Source organism: Miniopterus schreibersii (genome assembly GCF_964146895.1).
Source record: "Miniopterus schreibersii genome assembly, chromosome: X".
In the NCBI taxonomy this organism is placed as follows: Eukaryota; Metazoa; Chordata; class Mammalia; order Chiroptera; family Miniopteridae; genus Miniopterus; species Miniopterus schreibersii.
Window position 1 is genome coordinate 88,510,595 of NC_138104.1, and position 23,834 is coordinate 88,534,428.

Below are 23,834 nucleotides of genomic sequence, written 5' to 3' on the forward strand. Positions count from 1 at the left end.
GAGGGAAGAAATCTGGTCAAAATGCAACGGTGTTCTTAGTTTGAGAACTTAGGGATGTCTCACCACTTTGTCATGGAAAATCTAGGCAGAGGAATGAGTGGTAAATTTATCATATGTAGTCGATATCGCAACCCAGAGTTAGACTCAGATGAGAAAAGGCAGAGGGAAATAGTATCAAAGCGGCATTTACACGTGCTGGTTATTGAAGACATGGAAATAAACCATCTCATCTGATCCATAAAGACGATTAAGGTAATAATAGAGTCAAGTCAACACTCAAGCAATCATATAGGACTTAGTTACTTACCACAAAACAACACAGCCTTTTCCCCAAACATAACTGCGGTGCATTCTCTCTCTTAGCTGTCGGGGAGAGTATTAATACTATTAATATGTAATGTACTTTGACAGGAAAATATATGACCAAGGAATCAACCAAATGTAAACAACCTGAGTGAGTTGCTTCTCCTGGTCACTGATTTTAGTATTAGAAGCTCTAGCACATTCAAACTAATTCAAGTTGTATCTGTATAATAATGGCTGCCACCCACTGACTGCATGAGAGAACAGTAAGAGAAGTTTAATTATAACTATTTGTTGTAATTAAACATGGGAAGGTCTAGCAATAAAATTGCAGAATTTGAGAAGAGAGATAATGAATTAGGTGGTAAAACTGCTTTAGTTTTATTTTTAAACAAAAAGCTTTAGCTCATTCTGAGGACATAAAATCCATTTTGACTCACTCTTGGATGGTAAAATCATGGTATTTTAGGGGCAGATCTGGGGAAGTGGTGTGGAAGATTGGTTGACTTCCCTTAAGTGTTTGTTTTTAACACCCAATGATTATTTTTAGTCAGCGTTTCACTTCTCAACGAATTACCTGGCTTGATGGACCAAAATCTTTTTTAAAATATGTTTTTATTGATTTCAGAGGGGCGGAGGAGAGAGAGAGAGAAACATCAATGATGAGAGTCATTGATCGACTGCCTCCTGCATGCCCCCTGCTGGGGATCAAGCCCGCAACCCAGGCCTGTGCCCTGACCGGGAATCGAACCTCGATCTCCTGGATCCTAGATCGATGCTCAACCACTGAGCCATGCTGGCCGGGCTAGTCTAAAATCATTTAAATCAGGAGGATTTTTTTCCAATTTTGAAGATATGGCTATGAGAAAAGGAAATTAAGTGGATGTGGAGAGGGGACTATAAACCTATCATCTTAATGGTATTTAGCCAGACATATTTTGGGAAGCAGCCGCAATCTTTCCTTGAAACTGGGAACTCTACTACACAGAAAAAATTATTTTCTAAATGCATTGCTCCTAGCAAGCCTGTGTACCCCCAAGTTAAAAGAACCTCACTCTGTTCTTAACAAGAGGCTAAAGCTCTAAGCCTTTTGCCTCTTTGTTCCCTAAGATTAGCTGCTCTACAGAATGAGTTAAGTTTTCTTTTAATCACCTTAATGGCTTTTTTCTTCCAGTTTTCGGGTTTTTTTTATGTAAATAATAATTGAATGAAGCAATCATTTGTCTGCAGTTTCATTATTGTTACCATCCTGCCTCTGCAGCTTTTATAAGTTCAAACTAGCTTACCAAAGCAACACTTTTGGCTACATTGCCTTCCATTTAACACAATATTTACTCTTATTATTTTAAGAGCAGCAGTTTTTTCCCGGTCAGTATCAACAATAGTGTGGGTTAATGAACAGATTATCTTGACATGCTTGGTAAAAGCATTATACAGCCATTATTATGTCTTCTGATATTTATTAACTATTGGTTAAACTCTCAGCATAGGGTTCCAGTATTTCTATAATTCTGCCATTAATTTACCCATGTAAATAGGCCAATCAAATTTAATTGAAAAGTAGAAAAAAAATTACAATAAGAAACACTCGAATTGTCACCCATAGGATGGTAGACCACAACCTGAGCAGCATCAAGATGTCTTTAGAAGCAGGAAAAGGGGTCTAATTAATTGTTAAGAGCAAAAAAATGTTTCTATTTTTAAATACACACCCGAGTCCCTGATCCCCAACACAAAGTAAGGGGGGAAAAAACCAAAACCTTTGATTTTATTTTCCAGAGATGATGAACATTTGTTAATCCAGCATTACTGCCAAAGTTTGAACCAGGACTCCCCCCTGAGCCAGCCTCGTAGTCCTGCCCAGATCTTGATTTCCTTAGAGAGTGAGGAAAGAGGGGAGCTAGAGAGAATCCTAGCAGATCTTGAGGAAGAAAACAGGTGAGTTTTCTTTCTAGCTTTGTCATTGGTATGCAGAGTGCATACGCTTGCACACATAGAAAAGTGCCAGGAATCTTCACTTAGAGTCGTTCTATGTCTAATTGTTTTCTCCAATAATCTGTTTATTTATTTATCTTTATTATTTTTTTAAATATATCTTTATTGATTTCAGAGAGAGGAAGGGAGAGAGAGAGAGAAACATCAATGATGAGAGTCATTGATTGGCTGCCTCCCGCACACCCCCTGCTGGGGATCGAGCCCGCAACCCGGGCATGTGCCCTGACCGGGAATCGAACCGCGATCTCCTGGATCCTAGGCCGATGTTCAACCACTGAGCCATGCTGGCTGGGCTCCAATAATCTGTTTAGGTCTTTGTACAGATTCTCTCTTTTTTTTTTTTTTTTTTTTTTATCTGAAAGAAGAAAATGAATGCAATAGTATAATTAAGAGCTCATATTTTAAGTGGGAAAGGAATTCACGCTGATGGTGGTATTTGATTTGTTGCATGCATTTCAGAGGCTTCAATTTTCTATTTGAGAACAGAATTGAAGAACAAAGCAGGTCATTTAATTTTATGATTATACTATTTGTACATGTGTTTGGCCATATTCTCTCTCTCAAAGCATTTAAGTAAGTAGGTTCACTGGCTTGGTCACACTTGGGAACAAATTAGTTCATCTTATTTCTCGTCATCAAACGCAGACACCATTTATGCTCAACATCGTAGCACATTAGTGAGATGATTCCAGTTGTCTGCCACCACCTGAAAAAGATGTCCACGTAAAAATAGTGTAAATTTTAGAAGTAAAAAGCTAAAGAAAATTCACAGTGACTACAGAGACGACAAAGATGCCAGAATCTGGAATATTGAGTGGTGTCAGGATAATGCAAACCATGGTACTTTGACTTTTGTGTTACACTTATTATATCACGGTCCCTTGGTTATGAAAGGCTTTTGCCCATGATCAATTCTAATTCAGCGCACAGTCTTTAGGCATATGCCACCAGGCAAGTCTTTAAAGGAGCAGTTGCTCAAATCTGTGGGACTGGAGTACTTTCATCTCCTTGGTTTAGCCCAGGGCACCAAGACTTCTTAATCCAGGAACACAGTGCATCTGAGAACCAGAGCCCCCAGGGAGTATGTCCCCTCAAGATGAAAGGGCAAACTGCCATTCATCCGGTGCTCTCTGCTGCCACTTCCCTGTTTCCAGCTCTTAACTACCCTTGACCTATGGCCAGAGCTCCTTGACCTGGTCGGCTTCCCTTTAGTGTCTTCCCCGCCCCTCCATACTAACTCTAGCTGTACATCTTTCCAGAACCAAGACCCCTGATGGCATTCTTCCGTCATTGGATTTCTGCAACTAGAAAGTAACCCAGCTTCTCAGCTGGGCCTTCTGAACCTCCACGGTTTTCTCTTGACCTGCTGTTACAACTCCCTCTTCTTTGGCACCCGTGCTCTAGCCACGCTGCTGTGCCTCCTGTTCCTAAATGCGTCCTGCTCTCATCCACTCTCTGGGTCAGGCTCAAGCGTACCCCTCAGCTTAGCTGCCGACCCCATTCTTTCACTGCCATATCCGACAGAGGGGCCCTACCCATCCTTGGTGACCTTCCTGAGAACAGTTTCCTCGCAGAGCCCTTTTAGACCCTTGCAGTGGGAAGTGCTCTAACTTTTGTCTAGACTCAGAACATGTTGGACCTTTGTCATAGAAAGAACTCCCTGACGGTTTGCCTTTTTATCAGTTATTCCCAATGCTTCCCTCTGACGTGATGGCGAATGCCTTTGGGGCAAGGACTGTGTGCGTCTTAATCTTCTTCCTGTCCCCTATAGTACCTGGCACAGTGTGAATATTTAGTGCATATTTAGGCAATATTTGGTAAAAATCTAAGTTAAGAGTACTGCAAGGCTGTCACACAAGTACCAGGAGGTAATACTGAACATTTCGGTGGTTTTAGTGGTGACATTATTTTTGGCCTCATTTGCAAGGCTGGTAATTAAAACATTTCCCTCTACTTTATTGAGGATCATCATTACTACCCATTTATGTTAAACCTGTAATTATTTTAGGGAAGTCAAAGTCAAATAGGGGGAAAAAAGGTGGGATTGGCATTATAAATAGAATTGGATGTTATCCAGGAGTAAAAATATTTTTGAACTATAGTGTTGCGTGATGTATCTCTGTATCTCATTGGTCAGGAGGTCTGTCTTGTTTGCTGTTAGCATACTTTCCTTCCACACCATGACAGCCAGGCCAAAGAGCGTTGGTAGAGAATGATAATTATCATTTGTGTATCATTTCATCATACTCAGAGCACTTTCATGTATTTGGGGCCATTTAATCTTCCTAAAAGCTCTGTAAAGAAGACGGATGGGAAAATGCAGGTTCAGAGAGATTCAAATGGCTTGACCCAGATTTCACAATGAGCCATTCGCAGAACCAAGTTCAAATCCAGATTTTCTCACTCAAAATAGCCAACTCTACCTTGCATAAGAGACTAAAGAAGAGTCATCCTGCGTAAATATTATTTACATACAATTGTGGCATATTCTCTGGAATGTACCTTAATTTAAGGGAATATTTTAAAGGACTAGACATGATTCAACCAGTTCATCGACTTGCGGTACCATTGATACATTTTTCTCTGAAAAATATCCAAGACTAGTCCCCAAGAATGGGATGGCTTATTCTCTGAAAGAAAGAAAAATTATACTAAGGCTGCTTAGAGGTCCAGAATGAAGGAGCTGGTATTGATGCAAGTCTTTCTCTGAGTTCTCTTGGCCTTCAAGTAAAGGTCAGGATGAGTTCCTTCTTTCTCCCTCCACTTTGCCACATTCGCACTTCCTACCAGATCCCGAAGAAATGTCTCTGTAGAGCTCCCCTCCTGAAAATAGCCTGTATTGTTTCCTTTGCTGTCCTCTCCTATTTTCTTCTACTTCTGCTCAAAGAGGTTCAGAGCCGTAGCCTGGCCTTCACGGTCCTTGAAGTCAATGTTGCTTAAGGAGCCTTTAAGTCACCAATTGCTGTCCTTCCTCTGAGCGACCCCAGGAGGTCACTAGATGCCCTCTCTCTGTGCCTGCCAAGCTGGCTGTATTTCCCAAGTCAAATTGGCTACGTAATTGCACAAATGCAAGGATACTTTTAGAGGAAATAGGAAAGGATATTTAAAATTGAGATTGTCCCGTGTGCTTCGGATGTGTGCGTACTACACCTATTGTATTTTGTGTTCCTTTATTCTGTAGCTATGACATCTGGAAATTCCAGTTGGCAGAGGAAAGAGGCTTGGAGATCCCCATTCTTGATTAGATGTGTTCCTGAATTCTGTTAATTACATTATTCGTGACACCTCCTCTCAATCCCCTTAGAAAACAGAGAAGGGCTCATTTTGAGGTGCCTCAGGGGTGTCTTATCTCTGCCTTTAGGATTTCGTTTCTCCAGGTTGTTGCACATACCATTTAGTGAATATTTGTTGAATAAATTAATGGATAAATGAATTGAAATGAAGCTGAATTTATTGGCATTGTAGCACTGGTGCATGTCCTTTGGACTAAAATTGTTTTTAAAACCTAATTTCATGGAGAAAAGCTTTTCTTCTGCTTCCTTTTCAAAATACTTCCATTTTCCAGAATTCCTTGATTAGTGCCAAGCAGTGCTTTGTCATAAATTTAGAATGTTAAAAATTCATTTCCCAAATTCTGAGCCCTGTGTGTCTCTGCCACTGGCATTCTCTGAGTCTTGGTTTATGCCACAAAAGTAAGGCGAAAGCTCTGAGCAAAGCTACATCTGACTCTGATTTTCTCAATAGCGTCTGTCAGAAATTTGGGGGTCTAGTGCCTTATACAGTCCTTAATGTGTCGCTTCTGCATAATGTATCCCCCTCATACCGCAGATAATTCAGATTCACCTTTGGTCAAGACTGTTTGGATGTTGAGAATTTGGTCCACCGTGTGTCCTTAACATTGCAAACTCAACGTTTGCTTTTTTCCTGCATATATTAAAGCCTGCAATCTCCTGCCTTAAATCTTCAGTGTCCAATTCTGACGTCTTTTTCTCCGCACTGTCTAAATGAACCAAGACTTGCTCTGAAATTCTAGGTATGACCCTAGCAATAAAAAGGTAGCCTTTATGAGAGACGACCATGGATTGTCATTCTGCTGCCTGCATGGAGAATTGATTAGATTGTCCCCAAGTTTAAAAGGAGGGTAACCTGATTCACTGTGAAGTCTAAAGTTAACGAAAGTTGTTAGTAGATGTTCCATGACAACAGGGAATTCTGTGGATTTTTAGTACCTACTCAGTACCTTTTATATGTCTTTTTGTTGGGCGACCAGGTGTTACACAGCCTAAATCTGAGTTTTTTTGTTGCTCCTTTCATTCCTCCAACGATTATGTAGCATTATGAATGTTATAGTCAAAGGAATTTTAAATCGATTACTTATACCACTGAATTAAACTTGCTGGAAATCATGTTCCTGTTGCTTCACCTTGTCGGTGATGCCATGACTTTGGACCCATGGCTACTAGTGTCCAGTCTTCACAGCTTCAGAATAGCTTTATTCCATGTTCCTTTGTGTACGTCTCCAGTGATGGTGAGAAGCTTGCCAAGAGGAAGGGATGCTGAAGAGGGTCAGGAGTGGCCATTCTAAGCAGAGGAAGGGGCAGGTGAGGAACAGCAGAGAATGTTCGGGAAACTGCAGACAGTTGGGTTACTTTTGTAACAAGGCAACGAAATGGGAGGAGATGAGACTGGACAGGTGGGCAAGGCCAGATCAGGAGGGTGTGGTGCCATGCTGAGGAGTTGGTTCCTCCTCACCTAGCATAGGGAGCCACTCAGGGTATCAGCCAGGAGTGATGCTGTTACAGTTACACTTACATACATCCCTCAGGCAGCTATGTGGAGGGCGACTTTGAGAAGAACCATACTGACAGAAGGAAATCAAAATGGGAGGTAACATGGAAACCCAGGCAAGAGATGATTAAGGCCTAAAGTAATAGAAATGGGAAAGACAGGCTGAATTTTGAGAAATATTTCAGGGGAAGGGCAGAGCTCTTCAATTTGGGTCAGTGGGTCTGGAGAGGGAAGGAGTAAGTCCCAGTTCTGATGGGGACATGGCAAGATGATGGTTGGTTACAGCTGGAACTGACAGTTCAGGACTAGTAGTAGCAGATCCCTTTACTTATATGTATATTTATATCAGTATAAATTTACAGTGTTTAAACTGGTCCTTCAAGGGTCAAGTAGCCAGAAGATGGCGAATGAGGTATGGAAGAGGTTGAGTTTGAGGTGCTGGTGACATCCTCACATGTAAATGTCAGACGGTGAAAAGTGGAACTTTGAAGCTTGCAGGAGAGGTGTGGGCCAGAGATCTTAGATCTGTGAGTCACCAGCTCACAAATGGTAGTTGAAACTGTGAGAGTGAATTTATCTAGCCAGGGGTTGTGTGGCCAGTGAACACTGGGCTTCGTAGAACTCCGGAAGATGTGAACATTAAAGCGTTTCTTTCATTACTTTTATTCTTCCATAGGTAATAACAAAATCGAAAGGGTTGGTAAAGACATGTAAAGCAAAGCGTGCCTTTTCTCCAACTTCTGGCCCTGGCCGTAGTGTTCCCAGCTCTGTAGGCTACCGCCTTTGTTGGTTTCTTATGTACCCTTTCAAGGATAACCTCTACACATGCAAATATCTGCATATATATTCGCGGTTGTGGGATGATTTCACACAGTGCTGCGTTCACTCTGGTCTTGTCTTTTTACTTAAGGACCCCTCGTTACTTTTCTCATGCTGGTGGAAGATGCCAGAATAGGGGAGGAGAGCTTGGGAATGATAGGAGCCTTTTCCCAGAGGTGGTGGGAGAGAGAGGGATTAGGGCAGAAAGGCACAGGAGAAGGTGTGACCATGAATGGGAGAAGGGATGCTGAGGGCAGTGATAGCTGAGGCTCTTAGGGTGAGGAATGGGGAGAGTAATGGCATGAATGGCACATGTCCAGTAGATATCCTTGGTAATTAGTTGAGACTGATTCCCATAGCTGGTCTGGACAGGTGTTTTTTTTAAGTTGGACTGGTCAGGAAAGAGTGGTATCCAAGAAATTTAATGAAACTAGGCCTTTGTGTCACTTGGTGACATAAGCCCCCAAAACAAAGGGCTGCAGAGCCTTTTTTTTTTTAATTTTTTTAATATATCTTCATTGATTTCAGAGAGGGAGAGAGAGAGAGAGAGAGACCTCAATGATGAGAGAGTCATTGATCTGCTGCCTCCCGCAGGCCCACTGCTGGGGATCGATCCCGCAACCCAGGCATGTGCCCTGACCGGGAATCGAACCCCCATCTCCTGGATCCTAGGCCGACACTCAACTGCTGAGCCAGGCCCGGCCGGGCTGCAGAGCCTTTTTAGATAAGGGGGTTCATTTTCCCACATAAATCAGACAGCCGAGGTCTTTCACAGCAAGAGAAGTGACCATATGAAGAGAAGCTGAAGGGCGTACACATTGCATTTCATGGGCTGTGCAGGAGTCAACCGCCTCAGCTCCACTTGGGGGGTGGGGGGAGGTACACGCTGTGGGGCACCGTGATCCCAAGGCTCAGTTTCTAACTAACCAGTCCAGTAACTCGATTTCCTTCACTTGATCCAGAGTTAAAGCCCGAGGGGACCGATTTATGCTATCCAGTTCGTGGAAGTAAATGGCTAACCCAGAATGACAATTTATTTCTACCTTTATCCTAATTCTCCCCTTTTAACTGTCTTGTTATGCCAGATATACTAATGTTGCCTTAAACCTTTGTGTGGAACAGCATAGGGTTTAAGTATAAATAATCTATTAAAATGGGAAATTTATGGTTTTGAGAGACTAGAGTTAACTCCATTCCAGGGTCCTGTATCGTCGAATCAGATCTCTTAGAAATAAGAATAAAAATCAGATTGTTGTCTGGTGAGCTTAGAATCTTAGCATAGGAAATCGGATAGTCGTGGGGACTTTCATCCTACCCAAAGATGCAAGTACCCCTCTGCTGATAATATTCACGACTTACAAGTAAGTACAGCTGCCGTCTCCCTAGAACAGGCTGGATAGAAGCTGAAGTTCTCACAACTCACTCTCCTTTGACTTTCATTACCAGACGGTCCTGCTACAGAATTGATTGTAGTCATAACTTTAGTTACTTTCCAGGCCTAAGGATATCATTCCATTCAATTCAGCAGATAGTTAGTGAATGCTTAGTGTGTTTTTCAAACTGCCAGGACTACAAAAATGAATAAGCCTTGGTTCTTAGTCTCCTGGAACTCAAAATGTAATAAAAGGCATTAAAACATAAACAGCTAATTATAACCCAGTGTTACAAGTGCTCTGGGGGCACAGAGGTCAATGATTAATTCTGTCTGAGAGGTTGGAGAGACTGTCACAAAGGGAATTGACGACAAAGACTGAATAGGAGGGGGGTTTTTTTAGCTGAGAGGGGGAAAGGAGGAGCTTTCCCTACCAGTGGGGCAGTGAGTAATGTGTAGCCAGAGCACAGAATCAGAATAAGAGAGCAGGTGGGGACCACTGTTGAAAGGACTTTACATGTTACACTAAGGAATTTGGTTTTTATCTGATAAGCAGTTGAACACTGAAGGTTTTGGGGGGAGGGGAAGACGGACAAAAATCATTGTAGGCAGGGAGCTAAAGCCCTGGAGATTGTAGAACAACAACAACAACAAGATGGCCAGATTCTGAACTAAGCAAGTCCAGAAGGGATGGAGAAATGGGAAGGCCACCCTAAAAGAACGAGGCCAGGGGAGAAGGGAGAGGGAGGAATTGATGTGAAATTTTTAAATTGAGGGACTGGGAAATGACCGTTAAAAAACAAAACACAACACAGTGCACACTGGAAAACCTACTCATTTGCAAAGGTCAGTGACTAGAGAGAAAGAACTATGTATGGGGCATACCGAGTTCTATTTGCCCAAGGACATTCAAGTGGAAATTTCCTGTACCGACTTTATGTATTCACTTTCCAAAAAGGATCGGGAGAAAAAACACACATAGCAATAAGATTCCCGCAGTATAAATAGTAAATCAATGAAAATAGTAGGGATTAGCATAGTTGATATAATTGAGCTTCAAATTTGATCTGATCTCTGCAGCCAGAGGGAGTAAGCGGAAACATAATGATTTGTCTGCTTAATGTTGCATGAAAGAAGCATGCAGCTTTCTAAGAAAATACTGTGCCTTTCCTGGCTCTAAATAATAATAACAACAACAACAACAACCACCAGCTGTCATCTGAGTGCTTACTAGAGACAGGAACTGTTGTGAGTACATGTAAGATCTTATTTAATTCTTACAGCAACCCTATGGGGGAGAGGCTGCTTCCAGAACAAAGACTCCGTGGCACAGAGTATGGAGGGACCTGGATTCAAGCTCAGGCAGCCCTGGGCTCTTAAACAATGTTATACTTGATGTGATTATTGGCTGGTGTCCTCATCAATATTTGTATAGCAAAGAACAAAGGACCTTTTATGTGGCTGCTTCTAGTGGCCTTTGATAATTGTGGAGAGCTTAACATGAAAGACCCAAAAAATGATGACAGTCCTCCAAGGATAAAGGCCACTGTTGCCCAAAATGTGTTCTGCAGACTATTAAGAGATGCCTAAGAAAAATGAGCCCAAGGACAGATGAACTTTGGAAACACTTGCATTGGAAATTCATGAGTAATTGAGCATTGAGTGTAGAAGTAAAAAACATGATTAGCTCTCCTTAGTCCAGTGTTGTTTATACATGTTTGACCAATTGTAATGTTCTATGGAACACACTTCTGTAAAAAATTCAAGCCTGTAGTAAACTTTGAAAACCAGGCAAGAAGATAGCACAGTTGGCTCTCTACGATGGATGTTGAGAAGCCCCGCCATTGTCTTTCTGGGGACATCAGAGGAAGTAGCTCTAACAGGTGTCTCTGCAGATGAAGCCTGGATTTTTCTCACAAAAGTAACTTTTGATATGCTCTAGCAGTAAAGCCCCAGAAACCTAGAGACCAGAATGATTTCTTCTGGAAAATCCAAAGGCAGGCAAAAAAATCATCTCCTATGAACAGAGAAAATTTTTTGTACTCTTTTTATGGAATATCTCACTGAATAACCTGGCTTTTCAGTCAAGCTACTAACAAAAATTCCCATCAGTAATTTGTCAAAATTAACTTGCTGCATGGTGGGTTTTTTTAAAATATGTCTTTATTGATTTCAGAGAGGGGAAGGGAGAAGGAGAGACAGAAACATCAGTGATGAGAGAGTCATTGATCGGCTGGGGATGGACCCTGTAACCCAGGCATGTGCCCTGACCTCTTGGTTCATGGGTCAGTGCTCACCCACTGAGCCATGCTGGCCAGGCTGCATGGCATTCTTAATTTCATTCATTCAAAATTCTTAACTGAATTTTGAAGGATGTTTACCAAAAGACAGCAACTTTTGCCCCATCACAATTACTATTGAATCTTTTTGGGTAGTTAGTTGCCAAGGCCAACTGTTACTTGATGCCACTCCTGGATTGTGCTATGAAAGCGTATTACCAACACACGGGAAGATATTTCTCCCTCTTAATCTTGTAACAGAAATGCTACACCTGCATTACAGAGTTCATCTCAACAAAAGATTGAAGTATGCATTTAAAAGATGTGTAGCCAGTGTATGCTGCTTGAGTAAGCTGATTCCTTTTCTGGCACTGAAATGTTAGAAGATACATAGTATATCAATCTGTGTATCTTGGTGCTTAGCAAGTTCCAGTTAACAGAGCCCAGGGCTAATGGAAACATCCAAGAGACTGTTGAAAAGACAGGGGAGGGGGTTTAGAAGAGAAGTCTGGATTGAGGAGTAGTGGGTTGTGGGGGTGGGAAGCCTCAGAAGAGAATGTATGTGTATGGAAGGGAGACCGAGGACCTGCCTTGACTGCGTACTTGATGGTAATTGAGTGTGGCCAGTTAGAAATGGATTCCTGGTGTGTATGACCTATGGCAATGGCTGGCTTCTGCAGTTACCTAAACTCTTTTTTTTTTTTTTACTATTAATAATTAAAGTTGACCTTTGTATCTCCAAATTCTGATTTATCTTATGGTACCACTCTGTCTGCCAACTACAGGTCATAAGTAAATTCATCTGACCCTTTTCCTACAATTTCTTAGTATTGCTTCAAAGATAGAAACAGCCTGTATTTTTAGCTTTAGCAGTGAGAAAATTTTCCAGTCCTTTTACATACCGTAAGGTTTGTCACCATGGTTAAACTAAACAATATTCCATATGGTAGAAGCTGAGCTTTTCGAGGGTAAAGAACAGTATGTCCTCTATCTTTATCTCTATAGTGCTGGGTATAGAAATATGTGTTGATTAAATGGATGGATGGGTACGCTTTGGAGTTTTCCTGTTCGCTGATGGATTTTTTGGCTGATTTTCAGCTGTTGTCTTTATTTTTCTCATTTTCTTATGTTATCGTTCTTTCCCCAGATCCCTTAATGTACCTGTTTAGGTTGTCATGTCATTTTCCATTAGACTGATAACATCTAAATTGTTTCGGTTAACCGGGACTTGAGCATTTTTCTGGGCTGCTTTTTAGGTGCTTTTTGAAATTCATCATCTGAAAAGTGTTTGCATAGATAATTCTGCAGGCGTGTACATACTCTTTTTCTTTATGTACATGGGTTAAACTTGGTTCCTCCATAGTAGGAAAGAGCATTAGAAAATTATTGTCTTCCCTGGGGAAATAATATTTTGCGCTATGAGAAATAAGACCTTGAATCTAGAACTTTCCTTTTTCCCAGAAATTTATTTATTAACCCCCATGTCAGTCCCTTCATTTTTTTCATAGTTATAATTTCTTGATAAGTTCTTTGAATTTATTTTTAATTACAGTTGATATACAATATTGTATTAGTTTCAGGTGTACAGCACAGCGATTAAACATCAATATACCTAACGAAGTGATCACTAAGATAGGTCTAGTAACCATTTCCCCATATATAGTTATTACGATATAGCTGGTTATGTTCCCCATGCGTCACATCACATCCCCGTGACTGTTCTGTAACTGGTAGCGTGGACCTTAGTCCCCTCCACCTTTTTCACACGCACCGCCTCCCCTTTCCACTCTGGCAACCATCAGTTTGTTCTCTGTTTTGAGGTGTGTTTTTTTCACTTGTTCATTTGTTTTATATTGTAGATTCCACACACAAGTGGAATAATACAGTGTTTGTCTTTCTCTGTCTGCCTTATTTCACTGAATATAATGCCCTCCAGGTCCATCCATGTTGTAAACAGCAAGATTTCATTCCTATGTATTGCTGAGTAATATTCCAGTGTGTATTATATATATATATACACACACACACACACACACACGTACGTGTGTGTGTGTGTGTGTGTATCTCACCTTCATTATCCTTTTATCTATTGCTTCCATATCTTGGCTATTGTAAATGATGCTGCAGTGAACGTAGGGCTGCATATATCTTTTCAAATGAGTGTTTTTGACTCCTTTGGATTAATATGCATAATAGTGGGATTGCTGAGTCATATGGTAGTTTCATATTTAATTTTTTGAGGAACCTCTGTGCTGCTTTATGTAGTGGCTGCACCAGTCTGCATTCCCACCAGCAGTACACAAGGGCTCCCTTTTCTCCACATCCTTGTCAACACTTGTTGTCTTTTTGATGGCCGTGCTGACAGGTGTGAGGTGATAGCTCATTGTGGTTTTAATTTGCATTTCCCTGATGATTAGTGATGTCGAGCATCTTTTCATGTGTGTTGGCTGGCTGAATGTCTTTGGGAAATGTCTATTTGGGTCCTCTGCCATTTTTTGGTCAGGTTTTATTTTACCTCAAGTTGCATGAGTTTTTATATATTATGGATATTAACCCCTTATCAGATATATCATTTGCAGATATTTTCTCCCATTCAGTAGGTTGCCCTTTCATTTCGTTAATGGCTTCCTTCGTGGTGCAAAAGCTTTTAGTTTGACGCAGTCCCATTTAGTTTTCCCTTTGTTGCCTTTGCCCTAGGAGACAGAAAAAAATATTCCTAAAATCTGTCAAAGGGTTTACTACTGCAGATAGTCTGGTGTGTAGGGGCTGGCCTCGTGGAGCAGGAGTCGCTGTGGTTGGGGGCCCTGGTGCCAGTCGAGGCTTCTTATCACTTGTGTTGGTTGTGGAGCTGCTTGGGAGGGGTCTGGTTCTGCCCTAAGCTGGCTGCCGCTTGTTCCAGGCTTGGGAATAGGTACGATGGGAGCCGAAGCCAGCCCCTGCTCGTGCCGGGCTTGGGGCCCTGTGGTGGGAGATCCGATGCAAGCTGAGGCTGGCTTCCTCTTGTGCCAGGCTTAGGACCACTTGGTAGGAGCTACAGCATGAGCTGAGGCCGGTGGTGGCCTGTGCTGAGCTTGGGGACACTGAGAGTAGGCTCGCACGTGTGTGCGAGGTGTGGGAGGTCGGAAGCCATTGGGGGCTTGCAGGTTGGTGGAGAGAGATCTGGCACCCGCCTGAGCCGGGCCAGCCAGGTGGCAGGGAGAATACAACAGAAGAAACAAAGGGACAGCTGTGGCCGCCTGCACGCGCATCCCCAGAGAGCTCCCGCTGGTCCCCGTCCCTTCAGCCCTCACTCTGGAGTCAGTGTCCTTCCTCCCTGTGCAACCCAAGCATTTCTCACGCTGCCGCATTCGCGCTGGAGCTTGGAGCGAGCGAGTTGGTGCTCGAGCCCTGTGAGGGCAGCGTCTTGGTCTCCCCCTGCCTTCCTCTTCCTTGGGCATAAGCCCCCATGGCTGTCAGAGCCACATTTCAAGGGGACTCCTCTTCCTGGCACAGGTCACCCAGGCCACCGTGGCTGAGCTCTCTCCTGTTTGCGAATCACCGCTCTGTGGGTGTGGGACCTGCCCAGGCCGCAGCCCTGCCCCTCCTGCTTCTGTATAGCCTTAGTTTTAGGACTTTTGTTCAGCTAGTCTTTGGGTGGTTCTCAGTGATGGTTGATCTATATTTAATTGTAATTTTTTAAAATGTTTTTAGTGACTTTTGGAAAGAGAAGAGGGTGGGGAGAGAGAGAGAGAAACATTGATCGGCTGCTTCCTACACGCCCCCTACTGGGGATCGTGCCCTGACCAGGAATCTAACCGGCCACCTCTCGGTTCATGGGTCCACGTTCAACCACTGAGCCACACCGGCCAGGCTTAATTGTAATTTTGATGTCTTTGTGGGAGCAGGTGAGTTTAGGTTCTACCTGCTTCACCATATTGACCCTGCCTCTAGAACTTATTTTTATTTTTGTATAGGAGCTTTATCGAGATATAATTTACATACCATACAATTCACCCATTTAAAGTGCCTAATTCACCAGTTATTAGGGTAGTCACAGAGTTGTGCAACCATTATCACAGAATCAATTATAGAACACTTTCCTCGCCCCCAAAAGAAACTCCATATTTGTTTCAGTCACTTTCCATTTCGCCCTAGACAATCCCTGATACGCTTTCTGTTTCTACGGATTTGCTTATTCTGGGCATTTCATGTAAATGAATGATACAGTATGTGGCCTTTTGTAACTGGCTTCCTTCACATAGCATAGTGTTTTAAAGAACATCTATGTTGTAGCATGTTTTAGTGCTTCATTCTTTTTATTACTGGAGGTTATTCCATCATGGATATACCACATTTTCTTAATCTGTTCAGCAGTTGATGGACATTTGGGCTGTTTCCACCCATTGGCTATTATGGATAATATAATGCTGCCATGAACATTGGTGTGCAAGGACTGAGGCTTATTTTAAAGAAATGATTGTACTTTTTGTCATTGTAATAGAAGAGGCCATAGATAGGATCAGATATGGCAAGAATGTATGGCAGTGTGTGCCAGGAACTGAAAAAATAGGTCATCAAGATGAATTTACTGGGAAAATTTAAGGCCAAGTCTAACTACTCATGAGGGACTCAAGCCTGGACACACAAAGCTTAAAATTATGATTCTTCTAGAAACTGTTATGACTTTTTGCTGACCACAGACAATAGAAGTTTGGTATTTTACTGTATTTCTCTGAAAATTGAAACACACTTTACCCAATGGTACTGTTCCTGGAACTAGACTTCCTCACTTTTAAACCTCTCCAATCCTAGGGCACTTTTGAATGAAGACTAGCTACTGCCATTTTTGTCTTGGGTTTTGTTTGTCTGCCCGATTTCCTTTTTTATGAATTCTTCTCTTCTTGAGTTGAACTTCTGATTAATACATTTATTCTATAGACAATAATGTGTTAGTCCCTGATCAGGAATTTGTGAAAAATATCTTAATCACTGAAGGTAAAGAAACTAAAGCTAATTAACATTGTCAGGTTCTGTCTCTTGGAACTCACTCAAGATATAGATTGATGTGTCAAGGGCATATCCCCAAAATAGAGTACATCTGGATACACTAGCCTGTAGGCTTGGTCCAAATATTTTATTACAACAGTAATCTACACACATAACTTGATGATTTTCGTCACATGCCCAGCAGATTTTGTCAAATCTTAGGAGATCTCATCCTAGTAATCTTAAGTCAGTGATTTCATTTTGTACAGATGATGGAAAATGTACAATAATTTCCAAATTCAAGGGTACCTCTAATAATGAGGGCTATAACTTAAGTATATATACAGGGAGTAGATGTTGGATGGTGAATCGGGTTCTGGGCACTATATATTTGTATTTTCTGCCAAACTCTAAGTCTTAGTAGATTGCTTTTATTTAAGATAATTCAAGTGCTTGCTTTTAACAGGAAGTTGTCAGCACACCTGAGTTTCCAAATCTGAAAAGTTCAGAATAGAGAAGGAAAGAAGTAACAACAATAATAATGAACATTTATTGGATACTTAGAATGGGCTGGGCAGGGTTTTAAGAAAGTTGTACTTATGAATATAGACCATACTAGCTCAGTAATCCCCCAGATGGGGGGGTGAGTGCTTAAGTCACTTTCCTAGCCTCCGGGGCAGAGCCTAATTGTGAATCAAGGTCTCTGACTGCAAAACCGTGCTCTCAAACCCTCTCCTAAGTCCCTCCTCAGCCATGGGTGGTAAAAGGCATGCAAAATGCAATGTGTTCCCAAAAAGTATCCTATTTTTCTTTACATGCTTTAGTATCTCTTTTAAAATGCAGATATCGCTGGAAGAAATGGCACACTATTATAAAATTCCAGTAAGGTTTAAACGACTTACATATAACACCTTTATGCTGATAATTTCAGTAGGAAAGGGGTTGGAATTAAGAGCTCTGACTGTATGAAAGAGGGAGTGTTAAGAGAATAAGATTAGAAACTAGAGCCTGGGGTAGTCACTGACATTTTTACTGTTTTGCTTAAGGCAGCCCTAAAATATACATATTTTAACTTTCTATCCTGTGAGCCTCTCCTTAACACTGCTAATGCCAAGGCACATTGATGTCTCTTTCCATCTACTTTGAGGGCATTTTTTGCTTTGTGTTTGGTAAAACTTCACAACATAGCTTTAAATATTTTTATAATTGCAAAGGCTCTGCAAATTCCCAGTTTTTAATACATCATGCTTGCAAAATTGGTCTTCGTTTTTTTTCAGAAATTGCTAGACTTATAGTTTGCTGTAATAGTTCTTTATGACTTACTACATTTGCCTGAATCCAGACTGGTGGACATGATTTAGCTGCTTTTACTATTGTATGAGGGTAAAGCTAGATTTCTCTGGGCCTATTCTTTTTTGATGCAGACCTTTGGAGTTGTTTCCACTATGAAACAGACGCTGTGTGTGCTCGCGCTCTGGTATACACTTTAATGTATAATACTGTTTAAAAGATATTGATCACAGTGGAAAGTGACCTTCAGTTGTTTATTTCAAAACACCATTATACAACTATATAATTACACATACTAGGAAAGTCCCATTCAAAGAGTAGATGATGTACACTTGTTTGAATACACTTGGCCTCTGTAAATTAATAGGGATTACACCGAGATTGTTGGAATGTTCTTTATCATAACTAACATGTAGCTAGTAGTGATTGCTAGAAGGGCCAAGAGATGTCATGTTTTCAGCAGGTAGAGGTTAAGAGCAATTTGATGCATCTCTTATAGCATTACTTGGTTAGGAAAATTTGTACTTGGCTAGAAATTTTTTAAAATGTAATTTTGTATCCGGACAACCACATTTATACACTTGATGACATAAAATTAATCAGATACATCGATGTAGTTGTAGAACGGAGGGAGTTTTTTCAGCTCTATGGAGAATAAGAAATTAATAATAGATGGGAGACTTTTTTTTTTTAGGATGACTAGCTACAGGAAGAAATTGTGGTGACAGAGCCATGTGCAGTGAATTTGAATTAGTGTTCTTTCGGGAGCTACCAGAGAAATATAATTTACAAGATAATAAAGAATGTAAATAGATTCTCTGTGGAGTCGTTGTCTGATAGCTGACATATATTCATCTGTATTGAAATGACTCCATACACATTCTAATAATTAGAGAATCAGTAGGGGTGAGATGTACATGTATAACTTCAAGAAAAGCAGAATCTATATTGGTAACAACGTAAATTGATAGCCAGCTGATACAATGAGTAAAATGTGTACTTGTGGTTAAGCTTTAAAACAACTCACCTTGGAACAGTGGTTAAGTATCTCACTGATTTTTATTTTTATGGAAATGATCTCCTGTGCTTTATAAATACTGCATCCAAAAAATCTAGCATTAGAATATACTTTTAAAGGTTTTGGCACACATGTTTTAAACATAAGAGAATGACTTAGTTTATAAGGGCTAAATGGCTTAATTTCCCAGCCCCTAACAAAAATATGCCCTAGCACAGCTCTGTAACCATAACCACGTTTACTAGGAGACATTTAGTAAAATTCTAATTCAATCCCTTGAACATCAGTTGTTCTTGGTCATTTTTGTGAACATTTGTAAATACCTGTAAACAAGAATTTAGACTCAAATGAAAGAACTTTGTATTGTACTTGGTTTCTGGCCAAGATACCTTTTTTGAACTATTCCTGGCTTTTCAAACTTTTGGCCTCAGAGCTTCAGGAGGAAAAATTAGTCCTTCGAAATCAAATTTGTGTTTAAGTTTAATAGAAAGCTTAGGTATGTCACATATTTGTTTACGAGAAAAGTACTTGTTTGGCTCATTTAATCCTGTCCTGATGAATTTAGGTTTGAATGAGTACTGGGGGAACATTGACACATCTCCAAAATCAGCATGTCCTGGTAGGCTTCTGATCCAGATCCTATTAGCTCTGGCTTTAAGGCATCTTTCTCAGCTCCTACCATTTATCCAGTGGTAGATACTATATGGAGTGACACAGAAATGAAAAAAGACATAACTGGTCTTTAACCGGAAATGGGAGGGCAGTACAGGGCACAGCGAGCAGCGTGTGGGGCGTAGTGGGCTTTCAGCTCCTGCTGCCATAACAGGAATTACAATTCTCCTCACAAGATGGGGGCCCAGAGCTAGACATTTGAAATCAGGGCCCTACAAAAACACACCCGGAGAGACACACACACAGGCATACTTACACTTGAAAGGAAATTGAAAAAAGGCCGAAGGACAGTTTGGACTGCTGCACGGGACTACAGCTTATGTGGAGCCATGGACCTAATGTGTAGAGCCTGGGGAACAGGTAGGGAGTGCAGTTGGGAAGGAGCATCAGAGCCTTAATACCAGGACATGAACCATGCTGCCTGGTGATGAAATTCGCAGTCATTGCACGCATATCATTCAGTGTGGCTGCTGCAGATTACCAATATAAGATCTAGTAGCTCTTATAGACTACAGGCCTGTGAGTGGCAGATAGTAACCACCATAAAACCACTTGACAGAGAGATGAGTTCAGCAGGAGACGAAAACACACACACTCCATCCCTTTCAGATGTGTCTTCAAACCAAAATCCAAAACATATTACGAGGTGAGATAGTCCCTCCAAACTGACCATCAAAAGATGAATTAAGCGTAGATGAAAGTCAAATGATAGAACTGTATGACAGGGGTTGCTTATAGGTACATTTAGGATGCTCAAAGACATAAAAACACTGTTTGTTTTAAAATAACAAGAAACTAAGAAACAAATAGATGAACAGATGGATCTGGAAAAGACATCATTGGAAATAAAAACTATCACAATTGAAACTACGAAACTCAATAGACAGGATAAATTCTAGAGTGGACCCAGTCACAGAAGATAAGGGAATTAAAAGATGATTCTGAGGACTTCGCTGTACACAGCGCTAAGAGAAAAAGATAAGAAATATAAACGAGCAATTAAAAGAGATGGGGAATTGACCACAAGGCTCTAACATATACGTAATAGAAGTCTCAGAAGAAGAGAATTGATGAAATGGCAGAGAAGCAATATTTGAAGCTATAATAGCAGAAAATCTGCCAGAACCGAAGAAGGATGTGAGTTTTTAAGGAAATGGTCTCCCGAGAGAAATTTTAAACATCTGGAAAGTCAAGAAAGGCTCTACTTAGGAGCAATTGGTATTCTTTACAGCTCAGCTTTGGGAAGCCCTGGCTGATTCAAATGACCTTTTCTGTTTTTCACGGGAAAACATAAAAACTGAAATGTAATGTGTTGTATATACTAAACCATGTTTTCCGAACAAAGGCACTCATAAATAACTCATTAAAGGAGAGATCTGTAGACAACTAGACCCAGAGGATCAAGATACCAAGGAAGACCTGTCTAAAAAAATGTCAGTACCTTTGTGAAAAGTAGGTGGCAAGATAGTAATCACTTGTTTTTAGACGTGGACTTCAGAATAGTATCACAATGTTTTCAAAAAGAACATTGTGGATGACCCAATATAGTATAAAGAAGAATCCTGAATGGGACTCGACGTGAAAAGGTGTTACCAGTTGGGACATTTCAGTGAAGGTGAATTTCTTTTAGTGCTACTACAAGGGGGAAAAATAGAAGATAATTGCTGTCAGGTGAAACCTTGTGAACACTGGATGCTGCTTCAAGTTCACAGAAACATTTAGACGATTGTCAGTTCAGTGGTCAGAGATTGGATTTAACTAATGTGGACTACCACATACCTTGGCTCACACCCAGAGGGCCGATATGCAGAATCTGGCTGGGTAAACTTATTTCGATAAATCTCTACTCATTACTGCTTTGTCAAAGCAGACTGCTGTGAAACAGACTGCACGCACAACTGTCCTTGAAGGTTGAAAACTGATGGGATTTCAATCAAGACAGATAAATTCCTAGAAAACTTGTAATGGTAGATATAGGGTAGAACTTTTTTAAAAAAAGAATAGGTTGGATTTGATTTCTTCTTTAATGTGAGGATCCCATCTTTTGAAACTGAGCATTTTGGAATACATGCTATCCCCTGCCCAGATACTGAACAGGAAATATTTTCCTAACAGGAAACTTGATCATGAGATTATCTTACTTTCTCCAGGTGGACAATGGGAGAACTCTTCTTGCCTCATTTGCATCTCATGTCTTTTCTCATAGCTATACATCTCCCGCCTGATGAAATATCATCTAAGAACAACAGAAATCTGTCATCTTATTTTGGTATTTATTGTAACTGGAGAAGAGATATCAAAGAGTTCTAATCAGTCACCAGTTATCAAATAGCAAAGGTATCCTCAATGAGAATTCTATTCCCAGCAATTTAAAGAAGGAAATCTGTAACCCTAAATGTATTTATTAAAAAGCATAAAAATTAAAAATAAATAATGATTTAAGCATTCAACCTGCAAAGCCCGAGGAAAAGGCCCAGTAAATTGCACCACATTATCAATGGACGTGAAATCTCAGAAACATGAAGGCTGCCCTTCCCAGCTCGAGCGATAAGTTCAGTGTAATTCAAATCCCAAATTTCACCAAGAATTTTCAGATTAAAAGGGGACACTGAAATCATAGGGAAGATCAAAGGGGGTCAGAAGAGCCAAGACTTTTTTTTTTTTTTTAAATTTTGAGCCAAGACATTTTTAAGGCAGAACAGTGTGGGAATGGGAGGGTCTACCAGACCCTAACTTATTTGAATTGTGGTGTGGCACCTGCACGGGGAGGGGACAAAGAGCCCAATGCAATGGCATAGAGAGCTCAGAAGCACACTGGTGTATTTATGGACTCGACGTATTGCTGAGCTACCGTTAGAAGTCATGGGGAAAGAACTGTGCAATGAACGGGGCTGGCCCACTGAGTTATTGGGGGGGGGGCAGTAAAAGTAGATCGTATGTTTACCCCAAGCACACAAGATTCTGCGTCAAGGCCTAAATGTGAACAAAATGTTAAACTTTAAAGTGTGAGTGTGAGGAAGATTTCCTTAAGCAAAACAGAAAAAGCAGAAAACACGGAGTAGTGTATTGAAATTTAAGTGTGTTGGACAACAGGATGCCATGAGCAAAGTTAAAAGTGAGCGACACAGGGATACGGGTAGGAGATGATATTTGTTGTGCCCATAGCTGGCAAAACCATAAGCGCCCAGAATTTTAATAAGACGAAGACCATCCAGTGGGGAAACGGGTAAAGGAAACACGAAAAGCCAATTAACAGAAAAGATGTTCAGCCTCACTGGTAATCAGGGAGGTACAAATTGAAATGCGCCCATCGGCTTGGCCAATGCTTAAGTGTCCGGTAACCTCAAGTACTTGATGGAGATCTGGCTTAATGGAAAACCTCGTTCGCTGCTGGTAAGAGAGTAAATTGCTAAAACCACTTAGGAGAGCGATTTGGTAACGTGTGGCAGTGTTTCTGTTGCTAGAGCCCCCCAGGTCCCCATCCAGCTGTGTTCTGTAAAGAATCTCTTAAACAGGTGCCCGAGGAGACAGGTAGAAGGAATTGCATCACATCATGGTTTGTAATTGTGAAAAGTTGGAAACTGAAATGTCCACTGACAGGAGAATGTCGTTGGCACATTCCAGCTGCAGAATAATACCTTACAGCACTTAAAATCGCGAGCTGTTATGTATCAACACGGATAATTCTCCAAAACGGTGTTGAAGGCCAAAAAGCAACTCTTAGAATGGTATGTACATGCTTCAACATTCAGTTCTTAAACCTGAAGTTTAAGAACGTGAAAAATAATGCTGTTGCATTGAATTACGTAAAATGGCCATTTTTGTAGGTGAAAAAACAGCCGAATATCAGCATCTTGATAAAGTTCATCCTAATATTTGTGGCTACGCTCGTGGTGATGGTGGACACGGAATTCAGGATGGGGTGACGGTGAGGAGGGACTGATCTGGTGCTGACCAGGGCGTGTGGGGGAGCTTCGACTATAACTGTCGTATTTTATTGCTTGAAAAGAAATTTTGAAAAAAATATATGGCAAATGTTAAATGTATGGAGGCAGCGTGCTGGGTGCATGGGTACACTCTTACTATGCTCTTACACATTGTGACTGAAAACAGTTGATGATTTTTTTTTATGCAACCCAAAGTGCTGATAGAGGTATAGAAATGGTAATCTCATGACATTATAAAGAAGTATTTGCAAAATGGTTAAAATGGTTCAATTTTTTGCTGCTGACTTGTCTGAACGTAGCAGGAAATGAAAGATTGAAAAGCATCTCCCCTCACACGCGGGGCACACGCTTCCAGTTCCATTTTGGTTGTTTAGCGTTGCTTAAGG

The 23,834-nt window shown here is 41.0% G+C and overlaps 1 protein-coding gene across 10 annotated transcripts in view; it reads left to right on the plus strand.

Moving 5' to 3' along the window:
- DMD (dystrophin) overlaps positions 1–23,834 on the plus strand; it is a gene marked incomplete at its 3' end in the record, with an annotated part of 1,946,774 nt that overhangs the window by 1,898,978 nt on the left and 23,962 nt on the right. For all 10 annotated transcript variants that reach the window (XM_081125527.1, XM_081125528.1, XM_081125524.1 and 7 more), the window contains one exon: positions 2,083–2,241. In XM_081125527.1, coding sequence (XP_080981653.1) covers positions 2,083–2,241 — 159 coding nt within the window. The remainder of the gene's footprint in view (positions 1–2,082; positions 2,242–23,834) is intronic.